Source organism: Plecotus auritus (assembly GCF_963455305.1).
Source record: "Plecotus auritus genome assembly, chromosome: 5".
In the NCBI taxonomy this organism is placed as follows: domain Eukaryota; kingdom Metazoa; phylum Chordata; class Mammalia; order Chiroptera; family Vespertilionidae; genus Plecotus; species Plecotus auritus.
The window spans coordinates 15539946-15558908 of record NC_137776.1 but is presented as its reverse complement, the minus strand read 5'-3'; the positions used below and the strand labels follow the sequence as shown (position 1 = coordinate 15558908).

At 43.6% G+C, this 18963-nt stretch overlaps 1 protein-coding gene across 2 annotated transcripts in view; it reads right to left on the bottom strand.

Annotated features, from left to right (window-relative positions):
• The window catches only part of CCNYL1 (cyclin Y like 1), a 37024-nt gene extending 26301 nt beyond the window's left edge, over positions 1 to 10723 (bottom strand). Inside the window, exon 1 of one of the 2 annotated variants that reach the window (XM_080667588.1) lies at positions 10253 to 10723. In XM_080667588.1, the coding sequence (XP_080523714.1) occupies positions 10253 to 10478 (226 nt within the window). In that variant the 5' untranslated portion in view covers positions 10479 to 10723. The remainder of the gene's footprint in view (positions 1 to 10252) is intronic. The other variant, XM_080667589.1, reaches the window with a different exon arrangement.
• Positions 10724 to 18963: the final 8240 nt, after the last annotated feature.

The window sequence follows — 18963 nt, the reverse complement described above, 5'->3', positions numbered from 1 at the left end:
TAATATATTTTAAAAAAGACTATATCCTTATCTTCTATAAAAATAACCAAATTGGAAAAAATCAATATATTAATATAAGCATATTGTTTAGGGGGAAATACTCCTAAATATTTTAAATAAATTTAAAAATCGAAACTTAAAAAATATAAAAATTACCCATATACTCACAACCATTACTATTAGTTGCTTTTCTTATATGTACTTTGTTTTTAAAGAAAGCTGTAATCGGTGTACAATTTATTTCCTATTGTGTTACAAGCGATCTCTACCTCATTGCAGCATATTTACTGTTTAATGACATAATAGCCTGTAAAGTGTTATTCCCAGGCTTTACTTAGCCAATCTCCTATTGGGGTTTAGGTACTTACAAAGTTCTATTCTTATAATACTGTAAGGAAAATCTTTACACATATGGTGTTTTTTAAAACAATTGTTTTTAATCTCCATAGGAAAGATCTTCAAAATAAGATGACTAGACCGAAAGATTAAATCAGTTTCATGGCTCAATATATAATACTAAGTTGCTTTCTAAAAAGGGTGGCGGCATATTAGAGTATAATGTCACCAATCATACCAGTTTTAGCTCCTACTCCAGCATTGAATACGTGAAAAAAAAATCCTAGTGGTGTGAATGAGGAACCTCAGGGTCTCTCTAATCTGCATTTCTTTGATTACAGTTTGGCCACAGTTAACAGTGCTATTTCCACTTTGGTGAGTTGCCTATCATTTATATGTACTGGTACTGTATGTATTGTACCCACTAGGGACCTAATGTTGTCAATTCGCATGAGACTTTTATAAAGTATTTTGTTTATAGCCTAAAACAGTGGTCGGCAAGCCGCGGCTCACGAGCCGCGGTTTGCCGCTCTGTTGACTGAGTTTGCCGACCACTGGCCTAAAACAATTTTTGTATATAACTTGTACTTTTTGCTAATGACAAATACTGCATCGCTATTTGACAGAATGGATATTTAAGCCATTAGACAGGAACTCATACACACACAGTATTCCTGTACTCTCCATTAACTGTTTTCCCTGGAGCCTAAGGAGACTGATAAACGAGACTACACTGTTTTCACTATCACAAAGGTAAGACTGAAAACTATTAAGCAAATCATGACTGCCCCCTCAACATGCACACACAAGAAATGACTGTGCATCTTACATGTGAATCCTTCCCAAAATTATTTCTTTAGAAACCTCTAAGAATGTTTTAGAAGAAATATTCTTGACTCATGATTAGGGGTTGTGATTAAAATTGCATTCTAAAGACCTATCACTTTTGTATTATCAATTTAAATCACAACTTAATTTGACAACATAATAGGTTGATGTAGGGAAAGTATGACTTTAAAACATTAAACTAAGGTCTCAATGTAAATATTCCCAAAAGGAAGAAACATGTAAAACCCCACTGACATCGAATACTGCTTTCCCCTTAACCTAAGATTCTATCAATTTTAAGATCCATTTCAGTTGCACAGATGTTAAAAATATGAAGATATAAGCAACCTTAAAATAAAATGCATTACTGAAGGCTAACAGTACTAAAGTTTTGCAATTGTTAACTGTCAATAAATTGTTTTTCCTTGTCAAAATATGAGGATGGTGACCAAGGAATTATTTGACAGAAGCAGCATATTTCAGAAAGACTGTGATGTCAATATATTCCAATTAAATAGAAATGTCAGCAATTTCTGGGCCCACAGCTGACACCTGTTTACTTAAGGCTTTCTGCATTTACTGAAGTGCTCTATCATCCCTATACTACACATTGCATTTACTATACATTATATTAGTTTCATGGCCCAAACACAAAATTTGGGGTCTAACAATGATCATAGACACTGGTGATTTTAACTGAGTCCACACTTTTCACCTCAGTCGGTTAATTCCTACCCACAAAAGGAATTAACCTTGAACTGGCCTGACTCACAAAAGGGCATATAGCACACTCCTGGGCCCCCCAGTCTACCACTCCTTGAGTCTTGCTTCTTATTTTCTAGCCTCTGACAACCCTAACTCTGGCTTCCAAACAACTTCTTTAGCTGCCTCTACCTTGGTTCTCAGTCTTGCTTTGTTATAAATGTCAATCCATGTTTTAGTGACTAAGATGTGACACTTCATATAGAGAAGTGCATCTTTTTTTTTTTTTGTATTTCTAAAAAGCACTTTTGCTTAATGTCTCAGACTTTATTTCTGAGTTGCAATTTACCTCAATTTCATTTCACATTATGCAATGTTACTATTTTAACCCTACAGTTTAATTACTTTAATAAAATTTAAAAAGGGGATGAGAAAAAAGGTAGTATCCCCAAAGCTGCTCACATGATGTGTCAATATATAAATTCTATTCCTACGTGCCATGAATCTGGAATTAACATTCCTGCTCTAGCCAGCAACATTTTTCAAAACTTGGACAACTCAAATTTATACAACTCAAAACCTTTCTTCTCAAATGAAAAACGGATATAATTCCTATACTAAAACCATTGTGAGAATCAAATGAAATGTAAGCATAATCTATATAATCTTATTATATATAACAAAAGGCTAATATGCAAATAGACCAAACGGCAGAACAACTGAACAACTGGTTGCTGTGATGTGCGCTGACCACCAGGGGGTGCGCATGGAACATGGCAGGTGTTGGCAGCAGGCAGCAGAGAGTGGAACATAGCAGGCGTTGGCCACCAGGATGGTGGAGCAGGTGAGCGGGGGCGCCAGACCAAGGCGAGGTGCCCATCACTGTCGTAAGGGTGAGCCTCTGGTGGTTACTGAAAATTCTTTGCTCCCATGCACCGCGGTCCTGCTACCAAAGTCACCGCTCGCACCTGCTGCCAGCACTCGGCACCATCAGCGGGTGTGAGCGGCAGCTGCTGACCCTGATCACCCCTCAGGGCTTCTCCACCTCCCCCTGCTCCTGAGGGGCGATTGGGGCTGACAGTCACCTCTCGCACCCTCTGCCGGCACCAGAGCCACTGCTCGTACCCGCAGCTGACGCCAAAGCTACTTCTTGTACCCACTGCTGGCGCCCAGCGCCAGTCCCAATCGCTCGGCGCCATCAGCAGGTACGAGCGGGGCCAGTGCCGTCAGCACATGGGAGCAGCGGCGGTGGAAGCGGGACTGCGGGCAGACAGGGGACCCAGAGCCGCAGCAGGAGTATGGGCTGAGACACGCCCCTGTGCCCACCGCAGCCTGGCGGCCCACAGTTCCTTTCAAGGTGCATGAATTTGTGCACTGGGCCCCTAGTATATATATAAAGCACAATAAATGACAAAGCTTTCACAAATTAACTCAAAAGCAAAATGAGAATGTTTGGCACTGCAATGGAAAATGTATGAAGTTTCCACTCTAACCATTCCTGAGCATCATCTTAAGTAAATATGTGCTTTGGCTGCCCACTAAAAGGAAAGGAATAACAGTCACACAATTAGCAAGAATTTCTCTCAGTGAGTTTTTTTAAATAGGCAAATAATATTTTCCCTGATTGTCATACAAATTACTTATATCCTCTCCTTCCTTTTTTCCATGTAATATATGCTAGAGATTACCACTTAGCAGTAAAGAGAAATCTTACTTTTTTTTTTATAGCTCTTTAGTTCTCTCCTGTGTGGATGTACTAGTTTATTTTACCAGACCCGTTTGGACATGAGTTATTTCTAATATTTTTCTTTTAAAAATAACGCACCAAAAACTTTGTGAAGCCCTAGGTGGTTTGGCTCAGTGGATAGAGTGTCAGCCTGTGGTCTAAAGGGTCCTGGGTTCGATTCCAGTCAAGGCACATGGCCCGGGTTGTGGCCTCGATTCCCAGTTGGGGGCATGCAGGAGGCAGCCGATCAATGATTCTCTCTCATCATTGATGTTTCTCTCTCTCTCTCTCCCCCTCTTCCTTCCTCTTTGAAATCAATAAAAATATATATTTTAAAAAAACTTTGTGAATATGTGGTTTCATATTTATGGGGTATGTCTTCAGGATAAATTCCTTGAAATAGAATTTCTTGATGAATCCATCTAGAAACTGTTTTGAGATTATGCCAATGTCGCCTTCATGGGACTATTTTGCATTTCCCTGCAATATACGAAGGCAACTGTTTCTTTACAGCCTTACCAAAGAATGCAGTGCCAAGTTTATGGGTTTTCTCCCAATAGGAGAGAAACTATAGTATCGTCTTATTTGCATTTCTTTTGTGTGAAGACATTTAAATGTAATCTGCATTTCTTTTTCTGTGACTTGTCCATTCAGACCTTTGTTACTTACTTTTAGATTCACTTAACTTCTTTAAATCAGCCTTGTTTTTTCATTCAAACCACTGTTGGCTCTTACCTAGGCTCCCTGCTTCCCCCCTGTTCTCACACAGTAGCTTTTCTCTCACTCTCCTTCTCTCTTTTTTTAGAACATCATTTCCCTGCATATAATCCTTCAATTGTTTCCCATTACAACTAAACTAAAATTCATATTTTTTTTAATGTATTTTATTGATATTTCACAGAGAGGAAGAGAGAGGGATAGAGAGCTAGAAACATCGATGACAGAGAAGCATCAATCAGCTGCCTCCTGCACACCTCCCACTGGGGATGTGCCCGCAACCAAGGTACATGCCCTTGACCGGAATCAAACCCGGGACCTTTCAGTCCGCAGGCCGACTCTCTATCCACTGAGCCAAACCAGTTTCGGCTAAAATTCATATTTTTTGTCAAGGTCCACTAGGCATACAAAGTCTTAATCCACTATATTCCTCCTGGCATCCCTTTCTCTCTGCTGCAGCCATCCCCATGTCCTTCTGTCCTTTTGCCTGCACTCGGGCGTATTGCCATCTGAGGAACTCAGCATGGAAGCCTCTCCTCCATCCTCACATGGCTCCCTCTCGATGTCACTTAAGGAGAGCAGCTGTCTTTAACCACCCTGACTTTCTTGCCTGTTCCTGTGTTGTCTGCCCTGAGGCTCCTCTGGAATGTAAGGACCTAAGTTACAGGTAGGGGCTTGTCTTGTATAACACTGTTTGTCCTATATCTGGAATGGTGCCCAATAGACATCTAACCACTTCAGTGCACCTAACACCAATAAAGTCTCTCCCAATTTTCCTGTATTTTCTATAGTTTCATCAAATGCTATCTTTTGGTTTATCATCTAAGATCAGCATTACTTCAGATCTTGATGTCCAGTAAAAAATCAATGGTTACTTTAATTTGGGATAAGAACATTTAATGTTAAAATGCCTTAACTACAAAATGACATCCTAATCCTATGTAATAAAAGGGTAATATGCAAATTGTCCCCTTGACTGGGAGTTCCACCAGAGTTCAACCAGGGGGCAGGGCCAGCCTGCCAACCGCCCACCTGCACTCCCCCCCCCCGCCCCGCAGGGTGGGCCAGCCTGACCCCACCCATGCACGAATTCATGCACCAGGCCTCTAGTTAAGTTATAAGAAAGAATACTAGCTGAATTCTATAGGGAGGTACAATGAATCCACTTTTATCTGTGCCCCCAGAATAAAGCATTATTATGGGATTGTGTATGGTTTCACTTTAAAAGATGGCCAACCATAAAGGATGGGTAAATGAATGATGGTCCAACCATTTGATGGTACACTGAATAGTTACGAAAGGGCATGCAGTTGGATGGAAATGCATCCTGAAGCACTCTCCAGGTGTCAAACACAATTCCCGGAGGTATAGGTCATTACTTCTCTTTATAACAAAATGTTACAAGCAGCATAGAGTGACCTCCTTTTCATAGAACAAACAAAATGTGTTTATGTGCATACATAAAGTTCAACTCCAAAATATTAATAAAAGTTCTTGATATTCTGAGTATAAGTGAGTGACTTTTCTGGATTTTCTAAATCTTTTACATCAAATGCTTATTAATATTGTCATAAAAAAAGCAAAAAAGAGGGTTTAAAATAGCTACTGGAAAGAGGAGAGATCTGTTGCTCAGAGGTTTGTCCACATAATATTGCCAATTCCTTCCCTACTCACTTCTTAGGGGTAGGGGGAGGAAGGGGTCATCTGAGAAAACACCTTTAGCCAGGAAATGAGCAAAGCTCAGAAGGTCAGAACATAAAAGGCTGTATAAAAAGGTGATGAGTAATAAATTGGATAACAGAATCTTAAGTGTTTTTGTGTGTGTGTGTTACTGATACTACCATCAGTTATATTATATATACTAATACTGTTAGATAAAGGCAAGGTAGTAGAAAATTATTGTTAGGTCTTGGTATATCTCTTTGAAATGGCTTGAAGAAATCATGTTCTTGTATTTCAGAGCATCATTCATGTATGATTTTGTGTAAGTAACCAAATAATTCAATTCTCCATTGTAGAAAAGCAGAAATAAGTAGGTATTTCTTGGTTTCCGGGGAAATTAATATAAAACTGTCTGAAATAAAGACATTAAAAGAAAACTTTCAGTGTACTTGTCTTTATATTTGGTGTTTTGACCTTGTTTCTATGGAAACCTAATAGCAAATGCTGAAATTTGAGATTTCTTGTATCATTTTATTGAATTTCCCAAAATTAAAAACAAATTGAAATGAAATTTTAACTATCATGTTAAACATAAAAAGGTAAATTCTATACTCATGAACTCTATTTTTTCAACTCTTCTGATTTAACACTCCTGATCATAGTCCTATGCTTAACTCTTGTTACCTTACCTGCTCTCTTACCAGTTTCTCTGAAAGTCCCTCTATACAAGGCATTCTTGGCTTCAATTTGAAGTCACCAGAACAAACTCTTTAAAATATATCAACTCATTTACCTGGTAAATTCATGCTATTTCATGACTTCTACTCTTATTCTTATTCATCATAAGAAATTTAGAAATATAGAATGGAGCCCTGGCCGGGTAGCTCAGTTCGTTAGAGCGTCATCCCAATATACCACGGTTTTGGATTCGATCTCCCTCAGGGCACATAGTAGAATCAACAAAAGAATGCATAAATAAGTGGAACAACAAATCAATATCTCTGTCTCTGTCTCTTTCTAACATCAACACATTTTTTAAAATATAGAATGGATAGGTAAATGTTGCTTCTGAGTTTGCACAATAATGTTGATGGAAGAGGGCATAAATGGTGATGGAAAAAATAATTTTGATGGAAAAATCAAGACTGGAGTAAGTTAAGATAGGCCCACTCTATGAAGAAATTATAAAATATTAGAGGCCTGGTGCACGAAAATTCATGCACTTTGGTGGGGGGGGTGTCCCTCAGCCCGGCCTGCACCCTCTCGCAATCCAGGAACCCTCGGGGGATGTCCACCTGCCAGCTTAGGCCCGATCCCCTGGCAGTCAGACATCCCTCTGGCAGCCCAGGAGCCCACGAGGGATGTCTGACTAACGGCTTAGGCCTGGCCCCCTGCGCTGGCCAGCCATGAGCCGGCTTCTGGCTGAGCAGAGCTTCCCCTGTGGAAGTGCACTGACCAACAGGTGTCAGCTCTTGCATTGAGCGTCTGCCCCCTGTTGGTCAGTGCATGTCATAGCAACCAGTCATTCCTGGTTGTTCCACCCTTAGGGTCAATTTGCATATTACACTTTCATTATTTATACTAGAGGCCCGGTGCACAAAATTCGTGCACGAGGGTGTGCGTCCCTCAGGCCAGCCTGCACCCTCTCCAATCTGGGACTCCTCAAGCAATGTCCGACTGCCCGTTTAGGCCCGATCCAGGTAGGATCGGGCCTAAACGGGCAGTCGGACATCCCTCTAACAATCCAGGACTGCTGGCTCCCAAGTGCTTGCCTGCTTGCCTTCCTGATTGCCCCTAACCACTTCTGCCTTCTAGCCTGATCACCCCCTAACCACTCTCCTGACAGCCTGATTGATGCCTAACTGCTCCCCTGCCAGCCTGATTGCCCCTAAATGCCCTCCCCTGCAGGCCTGGGTCTCCCCCAACTGCCCTTCCCTGCAGGCCTGGTCGCCCCCCACTTCCCTCCTCTGCCGGCCTGGTCACCCCTAACTGCCCTCCCCTGCAGGCTTGATCGCCCCCAACTGCCCTCCCTTGCAGGCCTGGTACCTCCCAACTGCCCTCCCCTGCAGGCCTGATCACCCGCAACTGCCCTCCCTTGCAGACCTGGTCCTTCCCAACTGCCCTCCCCTGCTGGCCTGATCACCCGCAACTGCCCTCCCTTGCAGACCTGGTCCTTCCCAAATGCCCTCCCCTGCTGGCCATCTTGTCACAGCCATCTTGTGTCCACATGGGGGCAGCCATCTTTGACCACATGGGGGCAGTCATCTTGTGTGTTGGAGTGATGGTCAATTTGCATATTACTCTTTTATTAGATAGGATTATTAGATAGGATGATGATGATAAGCTGAATTCTAAAGAGGTTTTTAAGCACCACAAGAACTGAACTTGGTGTATCTATCACCTCCATGTCAGCCTTTCTGTCGAGTAGTTGTGTCATTTCAGATCTCTTTTTTGAAATACATTTTTATTGATTTCAGAGAAGAAGGGAGAGGGACAGAGAGCCTCCTGCATCAAGCCCACAACCTGGGCTTGTGCCCTGACTGGGAATCGAACCGGGACCTCTTGGTTCATAGGTCAATGCTCAAACAAGGAGCCACCATGGCCAGGCTCATTTCAGATCTCTTAAGTCTTGCTTTCTTCACTGGTAATATAGGGAGAACATATGCATGGGTCTTATTTGCAGTTAGAAGTGGCAAATGAGATATACATGAAAATGTATTGTAAATCTTAAAAGAATATATAAAGGTCCTATTTTGGTCTCTCACCCAACACTACCCATCTACTAACTGGTTGGTAAAATCACTCAGAGGCTTACCTTACAGCACCTAAGAGCAGAAGTTTTCACAAGCACTTACTTGCTTTGTATTTAAAGGTACAATTAATTCACATAATTTTTTTTCACAATATTTGAATATTCTGAAAAGGAAGTACTTCCCAGTTACAAAGCCAAATCCACTATCTGGGTGAATCCACAGGCTTATCATTCTAACTTTTAAAGTTAAAAGCTCAACTAAAGTTTAAATAGAGTAAGAACTATAAAACGTTTTCTCTATAAAATAAAATAACCTCTGGCATTTAAATGAAACAAATAGGCCTTTAACATCTCATAACTCATTGTTTTCTACTTCAAAGAACAGTCTTTATGAGCCATGTTGCTACCCAGAATTATTTTAAAACAGACGTTTCCTCTCTTCGCCCTCCACCCTACCCGGCTGTTTGGTCTTTACAACTTTTACTCAACATTCTTAAAGGTGAACTGGATCCTATGGGCAGGAGGGCAGAGGAAGGAGAGAGGGCCATGGAGACAAACATTCCTGTGCAGGACCTGGCATCTTAACTCCCAAACCTTTATATTACAAATTAAAGTCTAAATTTATGTTTGCTTTTTCTCTTTTGAAACGTTGACCAACAGTCTCATGAACCACCCCATCTCTCCCTTTGAGCAGACAATGTGAAAGTGAAGTCTGTTAAGTCACTGGCGTAAGACAAGGCATATTTGTATCCAAGTGGGAATTTTAAAGTAATCAGACGCCGTGGGTTCTCCTTTTGGAGGCGGGGGGCGGGGAGGGGGGGGGACGTATTCTCTACAGCACTGGCAGTTAACATTTCACATCTTTCAGTTCTTTTTCCACATTTTCTTGCCTTCTGAATTCAAATTATAGTTGGAAGAAATAAAGCAGCTTCTATTAACTGAAAACTGCGTACTTAAAACATATAGACACTCCTATGCCAGTCTCTATTCTGAACTTAAATAACCAACCCTAAAATGTTTGCGTCTGAATTGTCCCGAGTATCAACTACCTCCGTGGGTGCGAGGCCAGGGTACCACCAGGCCCTTACCTGGTCCCTTCACTTGGGCACCATGGGGGTAGGTAAAGATAGGGGAGATCGGATGAATACTCCGAAGTTGCGGTATTAACGATTTCATTGAGCAAAGGGAGAAAATATACCCAAAAGTCCTTATAAAGTCCCACCAGACATTAAATAAAGCCATAACCAGGCAGGACGGAGGGCTGAAGGGTCTCAGGCTATGTGGGCTGAGAATGGGGACTGAGGAAAGAACTGAGTGTTGGTAGTTCAGAGGGAAATTGGCCCGGCAGGACGGGAAAAGAATGAGGGGTGGGGACGCCAGGCAGAGCCAGCCTTCCTCCCGATGCCAGCCCTGGGAAAGCCGGCTCCGGGCAGGAAGGAGCGCGAGGCGGTGGCTCCCTCCCGGGGGACCCTGGGCGCGACGGAGGCCAGAGGTACCCCGAGAGCCCCCGCCGCCAACCGCCTCCTTACCGTCCGGCATCTCCCGGTCGCTGATGTGCTGCAGATGGTGGCCCTCGCCGGTGCCGAAATCCAACTCTGCGGGCTCCAGGGCAGCCGGCGAAGGCGCTACCGCCACCGCGTCCCCAGCCGCCGCCTCATAGACCTCAGACTCGTAGTCCGGCTCGGCCGGCCCCGAGCGCCGGCCCATGTTGGGGCTGGCATCGGGCTTCACGCAACAGGTCAAAGTGTTCCCCATGGGGTGTCTACACTCCTCGCCGCCGCCGTCGCCGCCTCCGTTCGACCCCCGACTCCGCCGCGCTCCGCAGTCCCCCCTCCCCCAACAATGGCGCGGCCGGCACCGGCAGCCCCGGGCTGCGCCGCGCAGGCAGGCTCGGCCTCGCCCGCTGTCCGCCCGGCCGCAGGGCCGCCGGGCCCCGGGCAGGGCTCCGGGCCCGGCCGCACCCCCCGCCGCCGCGCTGCTACCGCCTCCCCCGAGTTGCCTAGTCTGGGAGGGCTGCACCCAGCCCGACTTATTTAAAAGGGGTGGGGACCAGACCGGCGTTGGAAACTACAACCACTGCGAGAAGAGAGCGCAGCCCAAGCTCCTCCTCCGCCCGCAACCGCCTCTCAACTGAAAGCCGTTGTCCAAGCTGAAACCAGCCAACCGGAACGCGTTATGCGATCACGTGGTTACGAAGGCCCAATCGCGCCTAGAGTTCTCTCCACGCGGCCCGCCTCTCAGAGAAGGTGTGACTCACAAGGCACGGCCCCGCCCCTTCCCCAGCGGATCCGCCCCCAGCCGGCGCGCTGCGGCCCCGGGTTTCCCTTCACCGCGCGCCGCCCGGAGCTCTTCGGTCCTGCGGGAAGCGAAGTGAAGCCCTCCGTCACTGGGCTCTACGAAGCCCCTGTTAAGTGAAAGGCCAGCCGGTTAGCAAGTCGGATTCACTGGGTCTGACAGGTGACTAAGGTGATGTATTGCTCAGGCGTGAACTTACCCTTATTTGTTGACCGTTTTTGAAACTAAATGCTCTTCCTCTCTGCCTTCCAAAAGTGTTAGTGTTCGCCGGCAACTTGCCATAGCAACACCCTGGGGCCATGGTCCAACTCTCAAAACAGCTCTGACTGTGTGTCTTGAATGAGACTCGAGGACACGTCACCCTGCCACTTCCTCATCAGTAAAATAGGGACCCAGCGAGCCCCTCCCAGGAATGCCGGGAGTCACCAATTCGCTTTTCCACGGCAGGAGTCCCCAGATTTTCTCTCGCTCTCTCTTTTTTTTGTAATATTTTCAATTTATCTTTTTTCTTTGACAAAATCTGCAAACTCAGAACACCAATCCATCAACCAACTTGTCATTCGGAAAATTCTGAAAAGAATCGTTTCCTTTCCTTTTTTTTTTTAACATCCATTCTTGCACAAAACAATTTTAAAACAGAAAGAAATGACTATTTTTGAACACATCCTCTGAAAGTGATTGTAAATGCATGAAGCTGATGTCAGGGAAGCCCAAATCAACCTTAGAATTAGTCGTTTCACAAGACTTGGGTTTCAGTTTCTGGAACACTCCCAGGCTCATCGAACTCACTTATTGGTATGAAGGCTGTATAATGATTGGCAGTGAGTGGCAACAAGGATAATTAGCCTTTCTCAGTTCTTATGTCACATTTGCTCCCAACCCTCACAATAATACCAAGTTCTGCTGCTGCTAGTTTTATTCTCAAATTAATCCAGAACTAAGCAGGGAAGCCCAGACTAGATGGTGTTACCCAGGCACAAGAAGCTTCCTCCAGGCACACACTGTCTGTAAGCTTCAGATTGCTTCTTCCATATTATTTACAAAGGACAAGATTTCCATACATTTTCTCCCTTGCTAGAAAACATTGCCTTCCATCTACTTTTAAAATATTTATTTTATATTGATTTTTATTGTTAACACTATTACAGGTGTCCCCATTCCCCTCCCCCGCTTTGCCTGCCTCCACTCAGTTCCTGCCCCCCCTTCCCTGCCTTACTGAAGTTAGGACCATTTTTCTTGCAATAATTTAACTTATTCTCCTCTGTTTCTTCTAGGAGCCTTTCTGACAGCAGCCTCCTCAGATCAAGCTGATGTTAGAAACGCTGTAGGGGTTTCATTAAACTTGACAGCAGGGGAAAAGTTTGAAGAAGTCTTTTTAACCAAGTTTGTCCCCTAGAAACAATGCTCATAGGCTTTAGGACAATCTTTTCCTCATGATGACCCTATTGCCCTACTGTGCAGATCCTCCACTGGGGATTGAGCTCACAGCCAGCAATCCCGACGTGTGCCCTTGACCAGAAATTCAACTGCGACCTCCTGGGTCATAGGTAGATGCTCAACCACTGAGTCATGCTGGCTGGGCGAGACAAATCTGTTTTTATCCTCACAGCATAGCATCCACCCTGAAGTACCTCTAGAATTTTTCTATCAGAAGGGATTAGGACAGCAAACTGCATGGATGTAGAAGCCAGGAAACCTACTTTAAGAGTCATATTACATTTGACACCTAAAACTAATACAGAATATTGCGTATAAACTGTAATTGAAATTTTTAAAAAGTCATATTTGACCAGGAAGCACGCTTTTACAAACAAACCAACAACTTTGTTTGCATTGCTGTGGGGGTAGGGGTGAGGAGAGGGGCGTGGATCTAAGGCCTTGGCTCCTCTGCTGAGCAGGCCAGGCTTCTGTAGGGTGCTCATTCATGAGCCTAGGTTGACTAATCCTCCACACCCCATGAGCTGTTCCTTCTCAGTCGTGCTTACCACACAGATAGAATGCTTCTCTAAAAAAATTGGTTATGCAAGCAGCACTCTGCCCAGGAAAAGCAAAGGAAAACTGAGACCACAGTGTCCAAATCCAAACTGCCCTGTTCTTTGCAGCCATAGCATTAGTGCCACCCCACCTTGGCCAACTAGTAAACCTCTACTTTTTCTTTTTCTAAAATTTATCTTTATTGTTGAAAATATTACAGATGTCCCCTTTGACCCCCTCTAACTTACACCCACCCCTCCCAGGCCTCCACCCCACTGTTGTCTGTGTCTGTGGCTTATTCTACTTGTTCTTTGAAGCTTATCTCAAGCAGAGCCTTCTCTGCAATGCTGCTCCGATTCCCTCAAGGCTAGAAGATTCTGCATCTTCAGTGCCATTAGTTCTCTGCAAACCCTTACTTACTGTAGAGCAGCCCTGAATCATATTGCATGGAAACTGTTTACTTGTTTGACACCCCCATAAACTAGACACTCCCCAAGAACAGACCTATTTTATTCTTCTTATTAATCCCCAGCACTAAGTATAATCTCTGCCTTGTAGCTGTCTCAATACACTTTTCTTGAATGAATGAATACATAAAAAGTGGAATTGAGAATACCAACTATTAGAATTGGAGAACTGTTAAAACTATTCCTTATTTTTTAGTGTTCTTTATTCTTGTTTGTGCCTCTGCTTTTGGTATCTGGGCCTCCATAGCGTTTTTCAAAACAACAGCCATTTTATAATGCTCACAATTTTGTGGATCAGGAAATCAGGCAGGGCACATTGGGGATCGTTTATCCCTGCTCCAGGATGCCGAGGGCCTCCGCTGGAGTGTATCTAGCAACTGGGCATGGCCCAGATGGCTCACCTGGAGCCATACCTCTGGAGTGTCAGTTCCGGGTGTCAGCTGGGTTCCTCAATTCTCCTCCATGTCATGTCTCCTGCGTCCATAACGGCTTCTTCCCTCACATGTCAGGTGCCTGGCCTGTGAAAGCTGGAACATGTGGGACTGGCTGGCCCTCCCTCATGGCCTGGTGGTCTCAGAGTAGTCAGATTGCTTACTGGACACAAATATACAGGGTGTCCCCCAAAAATGTATACCTAAGTTAACAGCTGATAGCTCATTTTGAAAATGAAATGTATTTTAGTAAACACTGCCTTTAAAATTATTCAAAGTGTGTGTGTACATTGGGGGGAGGACACCCAATATTATCCGAGTGTTTCATTTTTTTTTTTCATGTAAAACACATGAATCTAAAAAGGGAAAAGTGTGGTGGGCAACATTCCTTCAATTAAAGAAAAAAACTTTCAAAGCCAGTTTCTTCACTGTTGTGAAGCTCATCCAGAACATCACCTTACAATGGATGATGCTAAACTTACTGTAAGTCCTATACACCACCTGGCATCCGAGGGATTCCCCCTTTCCTTTTGGTCTCTGAGTTTTTTAGTAGCTAGAAACAGATTTCTGCAGGTGCTTTCAGAAACAAATTTTCCAAAGGTTAAATTTAATCCGTGATGCCTCGATTCATGTGTTTGAGAACAACATTTATGTTACATCAAACTGAGAAGAGAGCAGAAATTTTCTAAAACCTACATGCTAAGAACATTCTATTTTTCTCTAGTGATTACTTCAATAGAGCAACTTAGAATCTATGGTATCAGCAGATGAATTGTCCTCTGTCAAATAAAACCATTGCAAGAAACCACGCTTTAAATGTTATCTTTGCTCCTTTTAACTCGCAATTTCCATGTGAATGTGCACCGTGAAATGCTTTACATGCATAAACTAATACCCACAAAATCCCACGATATAGTAATGTGAAAGGCCCGCAGGGAAGCTCTCCACAGGGAACCCAGCTGACCTCATCACAGAAGGATTTTCCCTTCTCCTGGGAAAAAGATGGAATGAACACGCTGTTTGCTGTTGCCTATTTTTGAAGCAAGGTATGCCAAGGTCAGTGTGCCCTTCCCCAGAAGTGGAGGAGTCTGTAACATCTGCAAAGTCTGCTTAGTGCTCTTTCGGGTAAAAATCATGCTTTGCTGGCACTTTATGTTTCTATAAAAGAACAGGAAAAACTTTGCCCCTCGGAGTCCTCGATGAAGTAAGAAGGCTGTGATTAGGTAGCAACTGTGATTAGGTGTCTGTAGAGGAGAAAGAAATGAACAGGGTTAGAAAAATACACATTCCCTACTGGCACCCTTCCAGGGCCTTGACCGAAGGCCAGACAGACAGTGAGCCAAGCCAGTTCTGTGGCTCAGAATAATTGGATAATTGATTGTAATTAAGTAGTAATTAATAATGACTTGAATTATTGAAGGTTTCCTACCTTCAGGCTATGGCTGGATGGGGTGCTGTGCTGAGCTGTAATGGAACTTGAGGGATAGGAGAAAACAGTTAATACTTAGCCTGCCTTTATTAAGATTTTTGATATTTTGCTCATTGTAGATTTTAACATGATTTAAAAAAATAGTCCATTAAAATATTACTGGTCTTGATTACTAAGTTTTTTGATGTCTCCTTAAATTTGGCACCTTTCGCAAGTGCCTTACTCACCTCCCCCCAGTCCAGGTCTTGAGCCTAGAAGCAATGTGATGGGTATTTGGATATTGCTTGGCCTGCCCTTTAAAAGGAATAAAGGGAGAGCCAAATACTTGGGCTGCTCTCTCACTCTTCATGTCCTCAAATTTCCAAATCACTGATATCCAATCACAGTCTGCTCCAGAGTTGAGAGACAGCCCCAGTCTTGCGTGTACCATTATCACCCCAATCTATGGATGAGAGACTTAGTTTCAGAATGCATGACACATATGCCTGAGAAAGGGGCAAGTGAGACCTGAATGCCTCCTGGCTGGACTCCATAGGTTGTGATCTCAGCCATGGAGCTGTGAGAAATTGCCCACTTGCTGTGTATCCCACCGTTCCTCATTGAAAAAGATAAACCATCTATTTTTTTTCTCACTTATTAAAAGTTCTGACAAAGTATTTCCTAATAACTTAGTAAGTTGTATTGTCTTTTTCCTCATATGGAAGCAATATATAATCACTGATGAAATGAGAAAATACACATAAATGAGAGAAATCAAACTAAATCAAAATCCCACCCCAAGAGCCACCTACTGTTAGTATTTTGTTGCATATCTCCCCAAGCTTTATTTTAATAGAGATATATTATATGTATATGATTTCAAAATGAAACTATGCTACACATGCATTTTTTAAAACTGCTTTAAAAAGAAAAATAGTACACCTTTCGCATCTTTCTCTGTCATTGCTGTTTTGCAGAGTAATTTGTAATGGCTTCATAATATGTATTCATTTGTTCATGAATATTTATTGAGGGCCTGCTACTCTCCAGGCTTAATTAGGTAAGCTAAGCACTGGAGATATATCAATTAACAAAACAAAGAATTGGGATCTCTAGGGTTGACATTTAAGTAAAGGGAGGCCTTCAAAAAAAATGAATGAATAAAGGTGTGTCAGTCAATAGGAACACTGTTTTGAATGTATCAGCGAGTCTTCTCTGAGAAGAGGCTGTTACGGGCTGAACTGTGCCTCCTCCCCAACCTTCCAAATTCCTATGTTGAAGTCCAAACTTTCAGTACCTCAAAATATGGTAATAAGTTAGAATGTAACAAGTTAGAATAAGGTAATCCATTGTGACTGGTGAGCTTTTAAGAAGAGGAAGTGTAGACCCCGGCACACAGCGGGAACACGTAGGGCTATCTATAAGCCGAGGAGAAAGACCTGGAGCAGGTCCTTCCTCGTGGCCCTCAGGAGCAACCAATCCTGCTGGCACCTTGATCTTGGATCTCCAGCCCCAAGAACTGTAAGAAAATTAATGTCTGTTGTGTAAGCCACCCAGTCTGTGGTACTTTGTACGGCAGCCGTATCTAATTCAGGGGCAGAGAAAGAGGTCTGAATGACGTGAGAAGGTGCGCGCCCTGCAGTATCTGAAGAACAGTGAGTGCAAAGGCCAGAAAGTGGAGTTTGGTTCTTTGCAATAGAGGAAAGCAAAGAGCCAGATTTCTGGAGGAGTATCTCAGGGGAGAATGGAAGGCGATGAGGTTAGAAGAGGAAGCGGTACCACTGGGTCCAAAGCACCCTAAAGGCCTGAGAAAGGACTTCAGATTATATTCTGGGGAAATAGGAACCACGGGAGAACCATCAAACCTGACACTTTAACAGAGGTCCTTGGCTCCTGTGAAGCCCAGACTAGATGTACCAAAATATTTGTAACCCTCTTATTAACCAAGTAAATTATTTAGCAGTGCATCTGAAAAGTTTGCAGTGAGAAGCAGGGGGAGGGGCATCAGGGACACTGGCCCCAAGTCCTAAGCCCTCTTGGTACCCCTGGCATCCCACTTGGCCATCCTGCTGCCCAATCTGATAAACAGTAATCTAAAATAAGCCCAGACTTTTCAATGAGTCCTTCTCCACAGGATCACTCAATGCGACCTCTCCTCCCCCATTCTAAGGCCAGCTGGCTGCTGCCCCTCCCCTCCCTTATGTCTGTTTCCTCTCCCTGTGTTTTAGACCAAGTTCCAATCTTCACCTCAACTCAGGCCTTCCTAACTCAACCGTTCCAACTGCCAAGATTCCACCTTACTCCTCTTCCTCTCTCTCTCTCTCTCTCTCTCTCTCTCTCTCTCTCTCTCTCTCTCTCTCTCTCTCTCTCTTCCTCATTCCTGACTTCCCGGGAATGGAGAAATGAAAGCCTCATCTGATATCTGCAAATAAAAATTCAGGGAAGTGGACAATCTCCATTACTCAAGTATGGGAATAAAGTTAATGGCTACCCCGCCCAATTTGGACATCTCCTGATTTCCTATCAAGTCAGAGGTAATGCTGCATGAACAATAACATAGCCCAGTGTTGGACCGAACTTTGAACTGCATGCTCCTCTCAGGAGGCTTTTGTTAGTTTCTGACCCTCTCCTATGTTACTGAGGAGTCCTCTCTCATGGAAAGAGGCCCCATCAGTAACTTCCTTTAAGAATGTAAGTAACTGGGTGGGTGGGTGGGTGGGTGGGAAGAGATTAACCAAAGAACTTGTGTGCATATATGCATAACCCATGGACACAGATAATAGTGTGGTGAAGGCCTGGGTTGGGGGATGGGGAGCAGGCTAGAAGGGGTCAATAAAGAAAAAAGGGGACATCTGTAATACTTTCAACAATACACATATTTTAAGAAAGAATGTAAGTAACTTATTTTTGCCTCCTACTTAGTCTTTCCATGTTCTGCACAGCCCCCTACCCAAGGCCTACTGATTCTATTAACATTTACTTGTCATTCTTCCATAGGCTGCGTTTTGATTATTATTCATTGAAAACATGAGACCAAACTGATTATCTTTTTCAAAGAGCAGCAAACCCATAAAACTGATAACAACCAACAAAAAACAAGGCCCTGGCCAGGGAGCTCAGTTGGTTAGAGCATCCTCCCAATATGCCAAGGTTTCAGGTTCAATCCCCAGTCAGGGCACATAGAAGAATCAATCAATGAATTCATAAATAAGTGGAACAACAGACTGATGTCTCTCTCTCTCTCTCTCTAAAAAAAATCAATACATGAAAAATTTTCAGAAACATAAACAAAAATATGCCATAAGTAAGTGTGCCAGTTCAGCCTAGACTCTTGGACTGACTCACTCACTTGACCACAAGTGAGAGTGGACATTAAAAAGTCAGGCAGTGGTGCTGAAGCCGGTTTGGCTCAGTGGATAGAGCGTCGGCCTGCGGACTGAAGGGTCCCGGGTTCGATTCCGGTCAAGGGCACATACCTTGGTTGCGGGCATATCCCCAGTAGGGGGTGTGCAGGAGGCAGCTGGTCGATGTTTCTCTCTCATCGATGTTTCTAGCTCTCTATCCCTCTCCCTTCCTCTCTGTAAAATATCAATAAAAATATATTAAAAAAAAAAAAAAAAAAAAAGTCAGGCAGTGGTTCTTCTATGAGCTGGATACTAAGAAGG